This window comes from Dipodomys ordii, unplaced genomic scaffold (genome assembly GCF_000151885.1).
Source record: "Dipodomys ordii isolate 6190 unplaced genomic scaffold, Dord_2.0 Scaffold43, whole genome shotgun sequence".
In the NCBI taxonomy this organism is placed as follows: Eukaryota; Metazoa; Chordata; class Mammalia; order Rodentia; family Heteromyidae; genus Dipodomys; species Dipodomys ordii.
In genome coordinates, this window is record NW_012267259.1 from 11,793,770 (window position 1) to 11,812,853 (window position 19,084).

At 38.3% G+C, this 19,084-nt stretch overlaps 1 protein-coding gene across 1 annotated transcript in view; it reads right to left on the minus strand.

Annotated features, from left to right (window-relative positions):
- Window positions 1-4,053: 4,053 nt before the first annotated feature.
- Vps4b (vacuolar protein sorting 4 homolog B (S. cerevisiae)) overlaps window positions 4,054-19,084 on the minus strand; it is a 32,445-nt gene continuing 17,414 nt past the window's right edge. The window contains exons 4-11 of the mRNA XM_013018993.1: window positions 18,288-18,355; window positions 16,112-16,231; window positions 13,211-13,367; window positions 12,702-12,850; window positions 12,095-12,176; window positions 10,332-10,551; window positions 7,741-7,881; window positions 4,054-4,638 (exon numbers count right to left, since the gene is read on the minus strand). Of these exons, the coding sequence (XP_012874447.1) occupies window positions 4,537-4,638; window positions 7,741-7,881; window positions 10,332-10,551; window positions 12,095-12,176; window positions 12,702-12,850; window positions 13,211-13,367; window positions 16,112-16,231; window positions 18,288-18,355 (1,039 nt within the window). The 3' untranslated portion in view covers window positions 4,054-4,536. The remainder of the gene's footprint in view (window positions 4,639-7,740; window positions 7,882-10,331; window positions 10,552-12,094; window positions 12,177-12,701; window positions 12,851-13,210; window positions 13,368-16,111; window positions 16,232-18,287; window positions 18,356-19,084) is intronic.

Below are 19,084 nucleotides of genomic sequence, written 5' to 3' on the forward strand. Positions count from 1 at the left end.
CAGGACGCGGGGTGACGGCTGCTGCGGCGGTGTTAGGACCCCGCGGAGCGGGTTTCCACCGCCGCCCCTCCCCAGCCGGATCCCGCCAGCCCAGCCCCGGAGGCCCGGCCGCCGCTAAGGGCGGAAGGGAACTCCGGCGTCCGGATCTGCGGATCTCGTCCCGATCTCGGCTCCCTGAGCCGGGGATTCAGACACCCCTCGCCCAGGTTCCACTTCGCGTTTTCCCCGCGATCCTAGAACACAATGCTCCTTTATTTCCGAGGACCCGGAAAACCCGCACAGGGACTTGAGGAAACCAATCACCGAATTACGGCCTCCGGGCTTTCAGAGCCCGGTGTCACCAGCGCAGGGGTCAGAGCCGCGGGCCGGGCCGGGAGCGCAGCCTGCGCCTCGGGGTGGGGGGCGTTGGAGGCGCCGTCAGTGGGGTCGGCCCAGGAGGTTGGACGGAGTTCAAGCGGTTGATGTTCGTCAACTGGGACTACTGGAAACCAACATCCCCCCCCCCCCGAAATGGCTGGTCCTGTCACGGCCAGGTGACCCTCAACCTCCACTTGCAGCAGCCTGTCTAACCACAGGTGCTCTGCCCCCCCCCCCCAAGCCGGAGACAAAGACCAGATCTCTCCGGACAAGGGCCAATTCTTCCCTTTACCACCCATCACCTACCTTGCAGTCGGGCAAAGGCCAGGCTTCGAACTCCATTTCCCAACACGTCTGATGTCAATGGGTACTTTGTCCTCTCGCCAGCACTGCCAGGGTGACACTGTACAGAGGTAAGCCTAATCTCCAAACTGGAGTCAATAAGGGTCCCGTTCACCGGCCTTGTCACGTGACCAAAACAATGGCACTATTCAGCCTGGCAGATTTCAATTTGACCTAATTGGAGCTCAGGATGATACCTCAAAGAGAGAGAGAGAAAAGAGGTATTTGGGGGGCCTGGTAAGCATCTGACCCCAGGGAATCCTTGCTTTGATTCTGCCCACTTAGAAATGATAGGAATCACTGCAGTTCCCTGCATTCACTGCATTCCAACCAGATGGCAAAGAGGAAAACCAGCTATCTCCTTCCAGACAGAGCACCCTCTCCATCCAAAATACCACCACTTACCTTAGATGGAAAATGCATAACCATACGTGGACTGACCTCCAGTACAAGATGATGTCTGTCCCTTGGGCTCAGATCAAACAAACAGAAAAACCCGGGCACATATCAATTACGCAGGGGAGCTGGACTTTGTTCATGTATATGATGCCTTCCAATCAGTCTTACTCTATTACTCTCCAGGTCTGGCTTTTCCCTTCCTGAAACAATTGCAGCAGGTTTCGTTGTGGCATCTTCATTGGTGTAAACCATCATTCTGACCATATTCACCCTATGCACCTTCCTTGTGAGCTCCAACCCTTCCCACACACTTGCCCCAGCAGAGGGATACTTTTACAAGCTGTTTCATTCTCGCTAATCATTTGAAACGCCTCAAAACTGTCTACATTCCCCTAATAACTTTTCTGTAGAAAAGCGTGTATAAGCCTCTTAGAGGTTGCTGACTTAACTCCCATGCTGTGGTTCCATCTTTTAACCCTAGATGCCTTTTCTTCTTTTAACCTTTGCCAGTTCATCCCAGTGAAACTTCAGATGACAGAAAGGAACCGTTCCTGTCCTCACCACCCTACCTACCAGTTTTCAAACCAGGAATTGTTACTTTTTCAGTACCTGGCACACTTAAGCTAAGAAGGGTGCACTTGTGCTTTTACAAAGATTGTAACACATCACCTTGGAAATTAAGACTACTGCTAGCTAATTGGCTGGTGCTATGTCCACACTACACCTCTTGTTATTTCTAACATCACTCTTCCTATTCTTACAACCTGCCATGTTCAGCTCAAATACTTTTTAACAATCTAGATCTTAAGAGTACCTAGGTACCTTGGTACCTTTTCGTGCCCTATGTAGTTTGAAACTTTATCTTATGAATTACAGAGTATAAGGTCTTGAGCCTTTAAGGGTATACTGGCCAGCTGGGCATGATAGTGGCACACACCTGCAACTCACCATTTTGGAAGTGATGCAGGATCAGTTCCAGGCCATCCACTCTGGAACGAGACTCTGTTTACACACACACACACACACACACACACCATATCCTATGTATATCCAAAAGCCTTAGCATACAGCCCAGAATGGTAGTGTCCAGTTGTAATGGATACTTCCATGACCTTCAAGGATTGTTCATAGGTCTGTGTTATGTGGGAAACATCAAGATGTCAGTTATGAATCTACAACTATTTTTTTTTTTGGTACTGGTACAAAGACCTGAACTCATGAGACCAGAAACTATCCCTAGCTTTTTCCCTCAAGGAAGGCAAACATTCCACAAATCTACTTCCTGCCTTTTGGTAGTTAGTTGGAGATAAAAGAATCTTATAGATTTTGCTGTTAAGGCTGGCTTCAAACTGTGATCCTAAGACTTCAGCCTCAAGATTAGCAAGGATTAGTTGTGAGCCTCCAGTGCCTGGAGACAGCTACATGCTTTAAAAAAAAAAAACTGACTCCAAGCTTCACCTCTTCCAGACACTATACTTCATCGCATAATCTTACGTAACCAAATGTACTTTTCATGTAGGTGTGTGAGTGTATGAGGTACTTTTCTGACAGTGTGAGCTAAGAACACCGTAGTAATTTTCCTCTCATCCTTATGACACACTACATGATCTGAAGCACAACTAGAGGTAGAATTAAACATATATAAACATAACCCCAGGGAATGCATTACCATGTCTAAGACAATTCACAACGATTCCATAATCTTAGTCCACAGTCATGTCTTTGTTTCATAAACTGTTTTATAATTTTTTCCAAACCAGGATTTAATCAAGGTTCACTTATTTTATGTGTCTTCTATTTCATTTAATCAAGATGAGTAGAAGAGTCCTTTAACCATTAGTTTTCAAAATAACTAAGTTTTTGAGGAAACCAGGTCAGTTGTCTTGTAGAATATTTTACATTCTCTTTTGGCTGATTGCCTCCTTGTGTAATTATTTCTCTCCCCACTAAATTGCCTGTAACCAAGCAATCTGGCTTATTGGCCAAAGAGTTTCACATTAAACCATACCCAGTCTTCTCATGTATACGTCCAAAAATTTCATGTTATTTCTTTGTACCCACACACCAAGACTCCAAATAAAAAAAGCATACAAAGCATACAACCATTGTAGGTTATTATCACTTTACTTCACATCAGAACATCATGTTTTAGGCCTATGATTTCCTTGAATATCAACAATCTGTACAGAAAACCCCAAGGCAACCATATAACATAGTATGTAGAATGTGCAAATATAGTTTAAAATGTAAGTTACTATATAGAATTTGTAAGGTAGAACTTTATAGTAATTAAGGACTCTACCTCATTCTAACTTAGTCTTTGCATATATAGTCAATGCAAATGTACAAGGCACAACTTAGTGTCGATGCTAAAGTGTGTAACACATCCTCAGATCATTTATTTAAACACTAAAATAACATGTTTAGGTTTTATTATCCAATGAGATAAGTTCATTTTTAAAGCCTCATGAAGTGTCACACTGATAACACATGTGTGGACAGGACCAACTGTTCCCTGAACTTAAAAGGTGGAAAGCAAGACCTTTGTTATATTCTGTATCTTAAAAAATTATATATACATACATATGTACAATACACACACCCATTTCACACACTGGAAAACATCCCATAATCCAAAGGGAGGCCATTTTCTTATTAGCAAAGGTTCCCATTACAATATCTCATGACAGTTATTAAAAAAAATTCATACTTCTTTACCACCTGTTTTGGTCAATCTTGCTACAAAAGACATTGAAATAGACTTTTCATCTTCAAGGTAAATTCAACATCTAATTTAGAAAGTCTTTCTCTTGAGATTGCACAGTGAAAGGTATCATTTAATTATAAAAGCTTTCTACCTTGAAAAGAATTAAATCTCCACAGGAAAACAAAACAAGACAACAACCTATTAAAAAGTAAGAGCACTGACCATGACACAATTCAAAATCTTCCCAATACCAATCAATGCTCTTTATTGTTTTATTGCCTATCCCTGAGTAAAGACTCTATCATTTTTAATAAAGTAAGTAAAATTCACGTTGATAAGAATGTTTAAGACATTTTTTGTCAAAATATAAAGCCCTATTTCATTTTACTAAAAAAATGAAAAATGCTCTTGGCAAAGAACATTACTCATAAAAATTTTAAGTATTTATCAATTTTTAATACTCTTTTTGCTGGATAATTCTGTTTATGCGCCATTCACATATTGCTTATTTCCTTATAATCCATTATTGTACCATCTTTGTCTATGGGAACACTTAAAAGGTAGGTTATGGAGGAAAAGTACAATACAAACTAAAAGGAACTCTGAAGTGAGATGTTTGTAGACTGGTAAGAGTCACTGGAAATAATGTCAGTGCCATCCCCGAAAGGCAGAAAACATATCTATGAAAGAAAGAAAGGCATGTGGTAAACATCTTCCTTGCTGTCTTTGGTTTAGCCTTCTTGACCAAAATCTTCTGTAAACTTCTTTAATTTCAACAAGTCGTGTTCATTGACGGTGGGTTTTGTATTTGACAGTGACCGCAACATATCCCACTATCAGAAAAGAGGGGGAGGAGTGTTAATAGATGAAATAAAATATAAGCCACTGCATTCTTATGACAAACAAGGCTAAATACAAACAATGCAATAAATTCCCTTATGCTTTCCAATGGATATCTTTGACCATATCATTCCTTTGTATAGAAATCTTCCATTTCTTCCCTTGTGCTGATCAAAACCTTCCACTAGGCTTCTCATTACCTTACCACAAATACCACTACAATAAGGTTACAATCTAATTTCTGGTCTTATCTGTTTTCATTAAATATAAGATTAGTTTTCCTAAGTGCAGTTCAAAATTAATACACTAATAGTACTACAAAAAATTGGTTATTTGCTACAGAAGTGTTCAAAAATCTATGAAGCAGAATTTTTTCTTTTTTTACTGGTTGTGGGCTTGAACTCAGGCCTGAGCACTGTTCCTGAGCTTTGGTGTTCAAGGCTAGCGCTCTACCACTTGAACCAGTACCACTTCGCGCTATTTCTGAGTAGTTTCCTGCCAGGGCTGGCTTTGAATTGCGATACAAAAGTCTCTGCCTTCTGAGGAGATAGGATTACAGGCATGAGCCATTCGTGTCTGGCAAAGCAGAAAATTTTGAAAATCAAATATTCAGGACAGGAAGAATAAATACAATAAATTTAACTTCTTTTTTGGCTGATCTAGTTGGAACTCGGGGCCTTATGACTGTTAGGCAGGTACTCTATCACTCAAACTAGAGTCCGTCTTTTTTGCTTTGGCTCTTTGGGGATAAGGTCCTTACACTTCCTACATAGCTGGATGACAGATACTTTACCATATTAACAGCTTTATAGTGGTTCCTATAGTGGGGGCTGTTCCTCAAAAACTTTTTGCCCGGCTGCTCTCTAACTCAGATTCTTGTGATCTCTGCCTTCTCAGTAGCACACTTATAATTAAGTAAATCACAATTCACTTGTAATTAAATGAAGCAGAATACAATTTTTAAATCAATTAGCCAGAGGAAAACAATAGATGACTCAAACACTAAGATTCATTAAAAAAATTATTGTGGCATGGTAGTTCCAGCACTTAGGAGAAAGAGGAAGGAGGACTGTGGGTTACCTAGCGAGTCCCAGCCTCAAAAATCTAAACCATACGTACAAAACAAAAACCTTAGCAACAACAGCAACCAAGAGAGAATATGTCTTGCAAAACTGTATGCCAGGTACTGAGAAGGAACACTCCTACACTACTGTTGTCCTTCAGCGCTGGACAGAATACAAACACTTAAAAGAGACCATCTGTAAAGGATTAAAATCAAAAGAGATTCCTGAATAATTTCTCAAATAACCATAGTTAACACATAAACATAAGATCACTGTGTGTGTATATACACACATATAGACATACATACATCTGTGCCCGTTTATCTCAATCTACATAGCACATACATAGAAGTGCTGAAGAAATTTTGAAAACTTAAAGTGTTCACCAAGAAGAAAACTTTAAATATCCTAAAAGTAATAGTTACAAAATAAAATTTTACAAATTATTTTACTCCTCTAATATAAGAAATATATTCCTTTTTTTCTTTTAAGCAGTACTGAGGTTTGAAATCAGGGACTTATGCTTGCTAGGCTGTTGTTCTATCCCTTGAGCCAAGCCTCTAGACCACATATCTTTTTCCTGGTCATGGGGCTTGAACTCAGGGCTTGGGCATGATCCTTAAGCTTCTTTTGCTCAAAGCTAGTGTTCTACCACTTGCGCCACAGCTCCCCTTCTGGCTTTTATTTTTGGTAGTTTATTAGAGGTGAGTCTCAAGGACTTTCCTGCCCCAACTGGCTTCTAACCATAATCCTCAGATCTTAGCCTCCTGACTAGCTAGGATTACAGGCATGAGCCACTGGTGCCTGGCTCCTGCCTAGGTTTTTTTAATCGTTATTTTTGAAAAGGCTCTTGCTCTTTGCCTCGGCAAATACCTGAGCTGTGATTCTTCTACTTTGAGCCTCTTGTTTCTGGGAGGACAGGTGTATACCACTATGTCCTGCACTTCTTTCCTGGACTGCCTGGATCCAAGAACCTCCCACCTCCCAATTCCAACTTCTAAGGTAGCTTGGGATGACGGTGAATACTACTGTACCCAGCTTTGGGTTGAGAAAGGGGTCTCACTTTTCTGCCTCAGTTAGTCTCAAACTGTGATCCTTACCAGCCTCCCAAATAACTAAGATTACAGTTGTAAGCAACCCATCTTAGAAATACATTTTACAGCAAAAATGCTATAAAATTCAGTTACATTTTTTAAAAGAAAAAAGTAAGTTATTTTTCAAGTAACAATTTAAAACCTCAACTGCTGAAACTTTCTGTGGAGCCTGGAGAAAAAAAGCTGGAAAGGACCATTGTGAACCCTATGACACCAGAATCACTGTTTCTGGTGGTTTTGAAAACTGAGATTCAGAGGAAGAACTCCATACCAATCCTACTTTTCAGTTAAGTCTTGGCAATAATTTGTGAACGTACGTAAGCATTTGGAGAATGCTATTCTAGTTTTAAAACATATGAGGTCAGAACACTGTGCTTTAAAAGATAAATATTCTTTCTCTTAAAAAGTCTTGCAGCCTAAGCCAGGTACCAGGGGTCACACCTGTAATCCTAGCTACTCAAGAGGCTGAGATCTGAGGATCTAGGTTCAAAGCCAGTTCAAGCAGGAATGTCTGTTAAGATTCTTATATCCAATTTACCACCAAAAAGCTGTAAGTGGAGCTGGGGCTCAAGGAGTAGAGCAGCTTTGAGCAAAAGAACTTAGGGACAGTACCAAGTTCAAGTCCCAGGACTGGCACACATACACACAAAAACGTCTTGCAGCCTAAAAAAACCACTTTAAAGACAGTAATTACAAATACACTGTATTTGTTTACAGTCTTTAAGTGTATATAGAATTTAAATGCCTGGTTTAATAAACATTTAACACCCCCCCCCAAATAATAAAGACAATAGTTTTTGTGTTTTAAGCTCAATTAACCTTTACTACTTTAAGAATGAGTCAATATTACTAAATAAACAAAGGAACACTTCCCAGCAATTGTTTAAAAACGTTAAGATTTCATCTATTTGGCAAATTACGAAGTATAGTGCTTTACCATGGAAACCACTGGCTCCAGAAGCTTATCTCCAGGGACATCCATCCACGTCATTTCAATGGCTCCAGGGTCCCCTGGAGAGCAGGGTGTCAGCAAATCATCCACAATGGTGTTGGGGTCAGCTCGGGAAGGTCCTCGCACCTGTAGCAAACACGAACTTAAGTAAGCATAAGAAAAATGGCCTAAGAATGTAGGCTCTTAAAGAAAATCGAAAAACATATTAACTGTTACACGTATTAAAATGCTTACTTCTGCAAAAGAATACGCAACAAAAATAAGTACCGCTGGGTAAGTGAATAGATTTTGGTTGATTGAATTTGAGTAAATAAAAGAGAAAACAGTTATCTGTGGCTACCTGTTCCTTTTTTATCCTCTACAGCTTATTTGGTATAACAATCTTGGGGACCAAAAGGAAATATATTCAAATATCCTAAGTTGTGCTGTTTTACTTGGCTGAAAAACTTGAGATATATGGATGTGCTAGTCTAAAATCTTTATGTCCCTTTTAAATTTAATTACACAACAAATAATCTCCATACCATCTTATGACGGCTAACTTATTTAAAATAAAAAAGTTCTAACATTAACTGGAAAAGAACCTCTGTGATATAAAGTCATGTGCAAGTATTTAGATGTGTCTCAGGTTGGGACTGCTTTCATGTTTTACAATGATCTACTTTGGGGTTGGCATAGGGATGAAGAAATACATATACTGTTTACTTATTATGTGAACATCTGTCTTTCCTCCTCAAAATTTCAGCTACACAGAGCCAGATACCTTTGTCATTCTTAGCTGTTTACTTCCTGGTTTAACTTTAAACCTGGATTAGAACTTTAAATATTTCAAAATACAGTAAACAAAATTAACAGGCAAATATGCTAATTGAAGTAATTAGCCATGCAAACAAAGACAAGAATAAGAGTTGTAGCAATGGTTAGTAAAGTTGGTTATAAAAGTCCTAGTGTTGGAACTGTTCTGATCACAAACCATATGTATATAAGGGAATGCCACAGTGAAGCCTAGTGTTTTGCACAATTTATTCATTAATAATTGTAATTTCAAAAATTGGTCTGGTTGTGTTACCTTTATGTTAGTAACTAGAATCTGGCTTCACAGTCATTTAAGGCAATCCTAGCAATAATATCTAGAACTGAATAATTAATTCTGCATAGGATAGGATTCAATTCCTAAGAATTTGTAGTGAACAGCTAAGAAAATTTAAGAGAAAATGTAATGACTTGGATATTAAAGGTAATCTGAGACCATTCTGCTCTCAGAAATAAAATGGTTGAAAAGCAGTAAAGGCAGGCAAATTTTGGTACCATGACTATTATGATTATTTATGACATCACTTGAAAGTAGTGTTATCTTCTTTAGAGACAAAAATGAGCCTTAAATAGGTACTATATCTGCTTGAAGATACCTAATTATGATTCATCCCTGTTTTAATTAAATCTCATAACTTACACAACTTCATTATGGCATATGACAGTTATATAAATGTTAACAGTCCTAATCTTTTAGTTTTGTCATGCTATAGGATTAGGTTTATGTTTTTGTTTTTGTTTTTTTACAATTTCACATGTATTACCTTAAGAAATGGTAGACACTGCTGTCCAGTGGGTGATCCCAAGTAGCAATCCACTGTAATTTAAGTTATAATCATACCATGGCAAAGTTATAATCTCAGCATTTGGGAGGCTGAGGCAGGAAGATTATGAGTTTGAGGCCAGTTTGGGCCACAGGGTGAGACTTCTAAAATTTTTTTTTTAACAAAAATGTATCTCAGTCAAACACTAAACTCATTCACAAGGAAGGCAAGTCAGAAGAATAACCTGAATTCAGATTCTGTAGTATGAATGACATTTCTACCACTTTCACATTGTAATATGCTGGGGTAATTGTTAGTATCCAAGTCCCACATTAAATTCCAGAAGTTACCACGTGCCTTTCTCATGGTGTTATTGAACTCAAAATAACAATTCAGGATACAGCACAGTGCGCCAGACAGTGTGCTCACCTGAAAGACACTAGGCTTGTATTATTTGGACTTTGTTCTTGAGGTTTAATGTACCAGATTCTGCTTGGGATAGTTCTAGTTACATCAGAAGCAGTTTTGCAACTATGTAATTTATATTTCTATGTTTACCCCAAAACAATGCAGGAATACTTAAAAAACCATCTAGAGAAAAAGTTAAAACAGTTTAGCACTACTAACAAAGACTATTAAGCTTTACTGGAGAAGTATTTTCAGTGAAACAGAAATGTCCATTCCAACTCCTTTGAAGACAAACCAATAATGCTCTTAAACTTGATCTTAAAAATAACAGGCCAGGCGCTGGGGGCTCACATCTGTAATCCCAGCTATTCAGGAGGCTGAGATCTGAAACCAGTCTGGGCAGGAAAGTCTGTGAAACATCTTATCTCCAATGAAACATCAGAAAACTGGAAGTGGTGGTATGGCTCAAAGTGACAGAATGCTAGCCTTGAGCAAAAGAGCTCAGAGACAGCTCCCAGGTCCTGAGTTCAAGCCGCAAGACTGACCAGAAAAAATAAAAAGATATATGAAAGACAGACTAAAGTTGCTTACCTTTTTGAAATGAGTGGCTGACTGAACTTTCCTAACAGGCTGCATGAGTGCATCTCGCACAATGATGCTTATGTCTGCGCCCGAATAGCCATCTGTTTTCTTCCCAAGTTCTTGGAAGTCAGCTTCCTTTAGACTGTTCTGTGTGCTGCCCAAGTGCAGTTTAAACATTGCTGCTCGGGCATGGGCTTCAGGCAAAGGAATATAAATTCGCTTCTCAAATCTTAAAAAAAAAGATAACGTAAGGTCAGGAATGTTAAAATATATACATAGGACTTCTTCAGGTTAGGCATGGTGGTGCATACCTGTAAGCTCAGCACATGAGAGACTGAGACAGAAGGATTTTGAGTTCTAGACCAGCTATGGCTATGTGTAGAGATCTTGTCTCTTAAGACCAATCAGGACATTTTCAAGAAACAGGTATTTAGATATTTTTCAATGATACCAAAATAAGCTAAACATGTGACAAATACATATATTCATTATATATGGGGCAAATATCTAGGGATACATTAAAAACAAAAGATGACAGCAAAATAGGAGTTATTCTGGCTTATTTGGGGTTTATTCTATTTGGAATAAATGACTTAAAAGGGCAAGTCCGACAGGGTTATAGTTTGCCATAGTTTGTACTCTGAATCCTGGAAGAATGGGTTAATGATCAGTAATATAAAATAAATGACAATAATTCTCTAAATTCAAACTAGTAAAATTACTCAAAAATGTGACAGAATAAACCTACTATGTAAAGCCCCAAGTTTTATTCAGAACAAATTATCACATACTATAAATAATAAAGTACTGGGTTTTACTAACGATCTTATTTGCCTTCTCAGGATTTCAGTGTTTGGAGGTAGGGAGAAAGCAATGAAGGACAACTTAAGTGGTCTTTGCAGACTGTTCTCCTTCAAGTAACTCTCTGGGGTTGGGAGATTTTAAGAAATTAGTTTCTATTACCTCTAAACACAGGTTTGAAATACTCTTCACACATTTCCTTTATTAGTAAATGGATAGAAATCCAGCACGTTGGCAAACCAACAAGTAAATTTAGTAAGAGTAGCTCAAAGGGAAGTGCTTATAAGTTTTACCATGCAAGACTAAATGCATGCCCTACGGTGAGAAGTAAAATCTGCACACCTTTCCTACAACTGAGGTTTGGAAAAAAGTTGCAGACACCATTTCTTTTCTTTTTTGTATGCTGGTACTGGAGCCTATCCATTGCCTTTTTAGCTCAAGACTGGTGTTCTATGCTTGAGCCACAGCTCTACTTTTGGCTTTTTGTGGTTAATTGGAGATAAAAATCCATAGCCTCTCCTTTAAATCACAATCCTCAGATCCCAGTCTCCAGAGGAGCTAGGATTACAGGCATGAGCTACAGGCAGATACAATACAGACACAATTTTCTTTTGTTTACTAAAAATCTATCATCCTTACCTTATTTACCCTGTAAAAGAATCACACCAGAATTATAAATACAATGGGCATACAGAACTATATAAGTTTTGGAAGCATCAATGCTCACTAAGCTTAATCAAAATTAAAGGTAAGCCTGTGACAATATATTTTCCAATGTGAAAAGACTGCACTTAAGAAAGCTTGTATCTGCAACACAGCAGGCAAACAAACATGGCAAAGGCCTTTCCTCTTCCCCCAAAGCAGAGGGCCACAGAGTAGTTCCCTGAATGCCTCCTCACTAGGCAAAAGGGAGTCATCATTCACTTGTGACATATATAGTTAGAAACAAGGTATTTACTCTATCATCTTACCTTCGTCTAATAGCAGAATCCAGAACCCAGGGTATATTTGTGGCTCCCAGAACCAAAATTCCATCATTGTCCACACCAACCCCTGTATTAAAATGGCCAATACTTTAATTTGTCACTGTAGTGTTTTTAAAACTCATCTGTGTTCTGTTCAGAAATGTAAATCTTTATTAACATTAAGGTGCCTCATTTTGAGACTCTTGGAGAAACTACATTTTGAACTTTTCAATTACTTTGAACCTCTCAATTAAATCTCTGTATTCATGTTACTCTAAGATCATGTAAATATTCCCAAGAATCAAATCTCCTGGATTGTGGAAAATACTATTGTTATCCTTTTCAAAAGATTCCTTTGATTGCTATTTCTCCTGGCATTTTATAGATGGTCATATTAAAGTCTTCACTATTTTTACCAGTGAGTTGAGCCCTGTTAAGTAACTGCAAGTGGATAAAAAAATCACACATTCACATGAAAAAAAAAAAGGATGAAAATGTGGTATAAATGAGACAGTTAAAATGGAGAAATGGGATTTAATTTTTCTACACTGTTAAACTATTGGCTTCATAATAAAGAAAAACTGTATTAAAACAGTCACAGCAGCAATGCCACCTTGCATCTGGACGAGAAATTCCGTCTTAATTCTCCGAGCAGCCTCGCTCTCATTTTCACTCCGGGAGCCACACAGGGAATCAATTTCATCAATGAAGATGATGGAAGGCTTGTTCTCTCTTGCAAGCTGGAATAAATTCTTAACCAACCTAAAAGTAAATAAAACCTGTAGTTGCTAGAGAAGTAAGACTGAAACAAGGCAACAAATGGACATTACCAGAACTGAATTGATTAAAAGCCTAAGATATTTCAGGAGCTGGAATTAAGAATGCTACAAGTAGACAATTCATTTTACAATTTACTAAATTACACATACACAGAAACACTTGTATGCTGTTATTTTCCCCTACAAAGTAAATTCCAAATTAGGGACTGAGGGAAATGAATACCAATATTGTATCTCTTTTCTGAGTATTATTAATGATGTAAAACAAATTATTTTATAGTTGATACAGTGACAACTACTCAAAGAAGAAACTAAAAATATTAACAATCAATTTACTACTTACTTTTCACTTTCCCCCAGCCACTTAGAAACAAGGTCAGAAGAAGATATTGAAAAGAATGTTGAGTTATTTGCTTCTGTTGCTACAGCTTTGGCTAAATAAGATTTTCCTGTCCCAGGTGGCCCAAACAGTAGGATTCCTCTCCAAGGTGTCCTTTTACCTACAGGTGCATAATAAAAGAAGAATGTGAAGACTACTATCAGTCACTGTAGACATTAATCATCCACAGTGAAGAGTGCTAGGAGAAGGTTTTCTCTTTGGAGCTCTCACCATAAGATTTTTTTAAGTAAGTCAAAAGTAAGTACTTTTTAAATATACTTTATTCGCTCTTTCTAGAGACTACTCTGTCAAAAATGCAGATCACTTTATAAGTAGACATCATTGTAGCCCTTCTAGTAGGCAATTCATTTACTTGTTCATTCAAACAATATATATGGAGACCATAATGTGCAGGCCAATCCAAAAGGATCTCTTCCCTCCAGGGCTTATAGTCTAGTTAGTGAAGGAGACAGGGTTCAATTAAAGGTTCCTTCTAGATGGTCTGTTCTTTATACTTCTCAACACGAAAGCCCTGTAGAAAAACTGTACATGAAGACAGGGCAGCTGGAGAGATTGTCTTTGGAAGAATGAGCCTAACACTTTGGATAACTTGTCCAGTTCTGTTAAATTCTTGATTCATAGGAAGTACAAATTAATATCCCAGTTACCAACCTCATTGGTTGGGTAAAGACATGAAAACGCTCAGTTTTGCCAATGAGGAATTATAATGAGGAATAAAGCAAGTTGTGGCAATGAAATATCAAATATAGATTTTAAAACGTGCTGGGTATATGTGGATGTACACAGTATTTTCAACGAAACGCTAAGCAAACCACTGGTGGCAAAACGAAGCACAGCTTCCTATCATTACTGCTATGAAAGCTCAACTTGTATTTGAATTGTACCCCGCTAAATGCTGCAAGAGCAGGGCATACTTGTCATTCTAGCCCTTGGAAAACAGGCATTAGGGATTAGGCAACTGAGGGCAGCCCAGGCTACACAGAGGATTTCTATCCCCAAAACAAAACGGAACAACAACACAAGATGTAAGTTTAACCAACTGAAGTCAATGTCTCTGAGAGGGTGGTTATAGAACAACAGTATTATCACCACATGAAGCACTTTGAGGTCGCATTCAAACACTTTATATTTAAATAATTGCCATTAATATGTATTAGAAAAATACTTTTTTCATTTATAGTAGGCAGAAAGCAGTCTTTGAAGACAAATGAGATGGACTGAAGGTCAACCATGAGCAAATTAACCTATGCTGTTGGAAGCCAACAGAGGGATGACAACCGCGAGGAACTGGGAAGAGGCTATGGGCAGGCTCAGGTGGTAGCACATTGCTTAGCTCAAGGCTGTTACACACACAAGCTCACCAACGCTGTGGAAATTAAGGAAGCTGAACACTTGCAGATTCCAAAATGTCTCTCTGTATTTATGCCATTTTTATTTGAAGAAAAAGTACTTTAAAAATGGTACACATGGGCTGGGAAGGTGGCTCAGTGGTAGAGTGCTTGCCTTATAAGCATGAGGCCCTGGGTTCGATTCCTCAGCACCACATAAACAGAAAAGGGTAGAAGTGGCACTGTGGCTCAAGTAGTAGAGCACTCGCCTTGAGCTGAAGAACTTAGTGACAATGCCCAGGCCCAGATTTCAAGCCCTACAACCAACCAAAACAAAACAAAACAAAACAAAAAAGGTACACATGTAGAAAAACTTATGTGTGGGAAATACTTGCACATTAATACAGTGGCTCAACTATATTTTTGTGCCCTCACAGAATTATGTCAACTTTTATACTGTGAGTTTCATATTTCTGAAGTTAGGTGTAAGTCTACCTGAAGCCCAGAAGTTCTTTATTCTCTGTTACTTTCTGGATCTGTTCAGTTTGAGGCCAATGTCAATCTCAACATAGACCACTTGTTCTTGAAAGGCTAGGTATAGCCCCATCACAGGCACAGGCTGTCAGTCACAAGAGCACTATGGGAAGGAATGGTTCTGCACTGATAGGTCACTTACTGCTGGAATCAGAACCTGAGCTACCTCCCGATGGTGGGTCAGTAACATTCTCTTCACAGTGATGATAGCTGTTCTCCCTAGAGGACATTTGCTTTTCATCTGAAACCATTAAATCATTCTGACTCTTCTTTCATTTAGAAATAGGAATACTCAAACGTGACTGGTGCAAGCAATTCAAATGAAAGGCAAAAGTTAAAATCATCTAAAGTCTTACTCTTTGGACATACATTAATTTTTATTTTATTTTACTGTGGGTCATGGGGCTTGAACTCTGGCCCTGGGCACTGTCCCTCAGCAATTCAGCTCAAGGCTAGCGCTCTACCACTTGAGCCACAATGCCACTTCCGGCCTTTTCTGCTTATGTGGTGCTGAGGAACTGAACCCAGGGCCTCATGCATGCTAGGCAAACACTCTACCACTAAGCCACCTTCCCAGCCCACATTAATATTTTTAAGTCAGCCAACCTTATACTTACTTCTCAGTAGACCCATTTATTTAATACACATTCTCTGTACTCAAGATTTGATTTTTGGTCTTTACAAGAGATTTTGACATTCTTAATATAGAACCTAAATTTATTATTACTGATATATGCTGTATTTTAATGAGTCCATAATATCCTACTGAATGTCAGTTGGATTCCTTATGGATTTTTTAATATCTATTGCAAATATAGATGCAGATATAGGAAAGAAAACCTCTTTTGTGAAGATATATTACCACCTACAACTGTCACAATTTAAGTTAATTCATAATATGACAAGAACTCACAATGTTTACCTTAGCCATTTATGTAATTTAGAAAAGTCATCATATAAAACTAGTTCAAAGGTATCTCACCTGTAAAAAGATGAGGAAACTTAATAGGCAGAATCACAGCTTCTTTGAGTGCTTCTTTGGCTCCTTCAAGTCCAGCCACATCACTCCATTTCACATTTGGTCGCTCTATAACAATGGCACCTACAAAAAAAATCATGTCAGCAGGGCAGTGGTGGCAAATGTCTGCAAGCCTAGCTATGCTGGGGCTGAGCTCTGAGGATCATGGTTCGAAGCCATCCTGGGCAGAAAAGTCCCAGAGTCTCTTATCTACAATAAACTACTCAGAAAAAGCCAGAAGTGGAGCTGTGGCTCAAGTGGTGGATTGCTATTCTTGTACAAAAGAAGCTCAGGGACAGTGCACAGGCCCTGAGTTCAAGCCCCAGGACCTGGCTCCACCCCGAAAAAAAAATCATGACATCTTTAAACTTTCTTTTTTTTTGTTAATAAAGAAGCAATTTTATTGAGAAGGTTCCTACACTGACCAGCCAGGGCCACAGCACAGACTTGGGAGCGGATACTGTGACCTAAACTAACTTTCTTCAAAGTTAAAAAGCAACATAAAATAAGGATGCTAAGTGAAATGCATTATAAAACTGTCTGGAAAGCTTCCCTTAGCCAGAAACCTTTTTGAAATAGGAGGAGGAGGAAGCTGTTGTGGGAACTAGTCCCAAGAGTGAAGAAATTGGCTGGGTGGCAGATAAAACTCCAAGTTTGCATTTATGCTTCTTCATCTGTGAAACAAAAATACTATCACCTGGCCAAACTACTTAGGCTAGCTTCATAGGGCATGATGAATACCATGTGTGCTTAGATAAGCACCAAACAAGTGGCTACCATATTTAATACACTGACTCTGGATGATCAAGTGTGCTTGTTCAGAAGGGCAGATTTATTATTGTTCCTGTTTACCAACAGGAAAGGTGACCTAATGCTTTCCTTAACCAGAGAGAAGATGCCAGAAAACTTTAGCTGAAGGCAGAGGGTGGAGAAGTAAGACAAGGGGATAGAAATGGAAGCAGAAGCAGGTGTCAGGAACAAAGGAAGCACATCCCTATGCATCTGTAACAATTTTGGCCAAAAGGCTACTCATAGATCCAACAAGCCATACAACTGTTGCATTAGCAGTCTGAGAAAAAGTTCCTGTATTTTTTTAAAAAGATGTTCTAATATTTCATAAAAAGCTTTTCATGGAAAATATTCTGGTAATATTTCATGAAATTACTCAACTACTAAAGCTGCCTTTCTAAGATGACATGCAGTTGTTTTAGGTATAATAAAAACACCACTTACATAATTTAGTGGTTCTAAAATTAAGTTTTATAGATTATTTCTTTTTGTTAGGAAGTATTAAACTAAGATTATTAAACTAAGACTAATTATATTTTTAGAAATTTGTCATTATAACCTGTTATGAAAACCTTTGTTCTTAAAATCAAATAGAAGCATAAATATTTTGCATGTTAAAAGGTTAGTCTAATATGAAGAAAAAGTCAATTTGTACTTTCATGTGTGTGTTTGCAGCATGTGGTATGTGGTATTCTGGAACTAAAATTAGAATTAAGAACTAGACGATATTTAATGATAAACAATCTTAGTAAAGTCATGAAGAGATGCCTTTTCCACACAAAGAGCTACAATTTATCAACTCTCTAGATTTGTCAGTAGAATCTTTTAAAGTATGGTGGGTAAAACAGACAGCTAAGAGAAAAGAAAATGTAAAGACAGAAATATATGTGGGAATATTAGAAAGCAGATAAGGAAGAGCAGGTGGCCATGAATCAAAGAACCAGCCACAACAGTGGCAGTAAAGGCCAACTGTAAACTCCTCGCCTATTTTGCTATGACAATAGTCAACTGTAAAACCATCAGATGTTATAGTGTGCTAATAGTATAAAAGCTATCTTCTCTACATGGGGCAAAACAAATAAAATGAAAGAGAGCAAGCTGTCTTAAGCCTTTTAAAGGCAGGTATAGAGGCTGGGAAGGTGGCTCAGTGTTAGAGCGATTGCCTTGCATGCATGAGGCCCTGGGTTCGATTCCTCAGCACCACATAAGCAAAAAGAAAAATGCCAGAAGTGGCGCTGTGGCTTAAGTGGTAGAGCACTAGCCTTGAGCTGAAGAGCTGAGGGACAGCGCCCAGGCCCAGAGTTCAAACCCCACAATTGACCAAAAAAAAAAAAAAGAAATCTAAAGCCACCTTGAAGTTGATTCTGTAGTTTCTTTTTTTCAGGATCATCAGATTCTCCTTCCCCATCACTGTCATTCCTAATAAAAAGAGTTGAATATATTCAATCACCTTACTGGTATAAAATCATGCAAAAATGAAAGATAAACCTGAAACATCTGTAATTTAGGTAGCAAAATAAGACATTTGTATGAAGTTATGCTTATTTTGTTACTTTTAAGAATATATTAAAATAGGAAACAGGCATATTATCAATCAATAGGGAATTAAGGACAAAAAAAAAAACAGGTAAGTCAGGAACTAACTCCAAATTGCCATTACATACTTATACATATACAAATTCAAAAAGTCATGTCCAACACATTGTTCCATGAATAATTTAAAATTACAGGAGACTTTTAAACAAAATAAGTCAATCAGGACCAGACAAAATATAACTCAGAACAAGGATTCATACCAGAAGGAAAAATACCACATACTGTCATATAAGGTACAAAGGTCTGTTATCTAAGGTACACCAACCTAGTCTGAAGGTTCCAAAGGATAAATGAACTTCCTAATAAAGGAAAGCGAACTCAAAGAGCAACAGTCAATCTAGTATTTATCTAGGAATTATCCTGAGGAAATAATTCAAAGTGAATTTAAGATTTTGACTTCAAGGATAATAATACTCACACTGGACTAGGGCAAAATCAGAAATAATCTTTATGCAAATAAAAACTTTAGCTTATGACAGAATGTACTGCAAACTTTAAAAATTATCTTGTAAGCCATGTGTGGTGTGGTTCACACCTGTAATCCTAGCTACT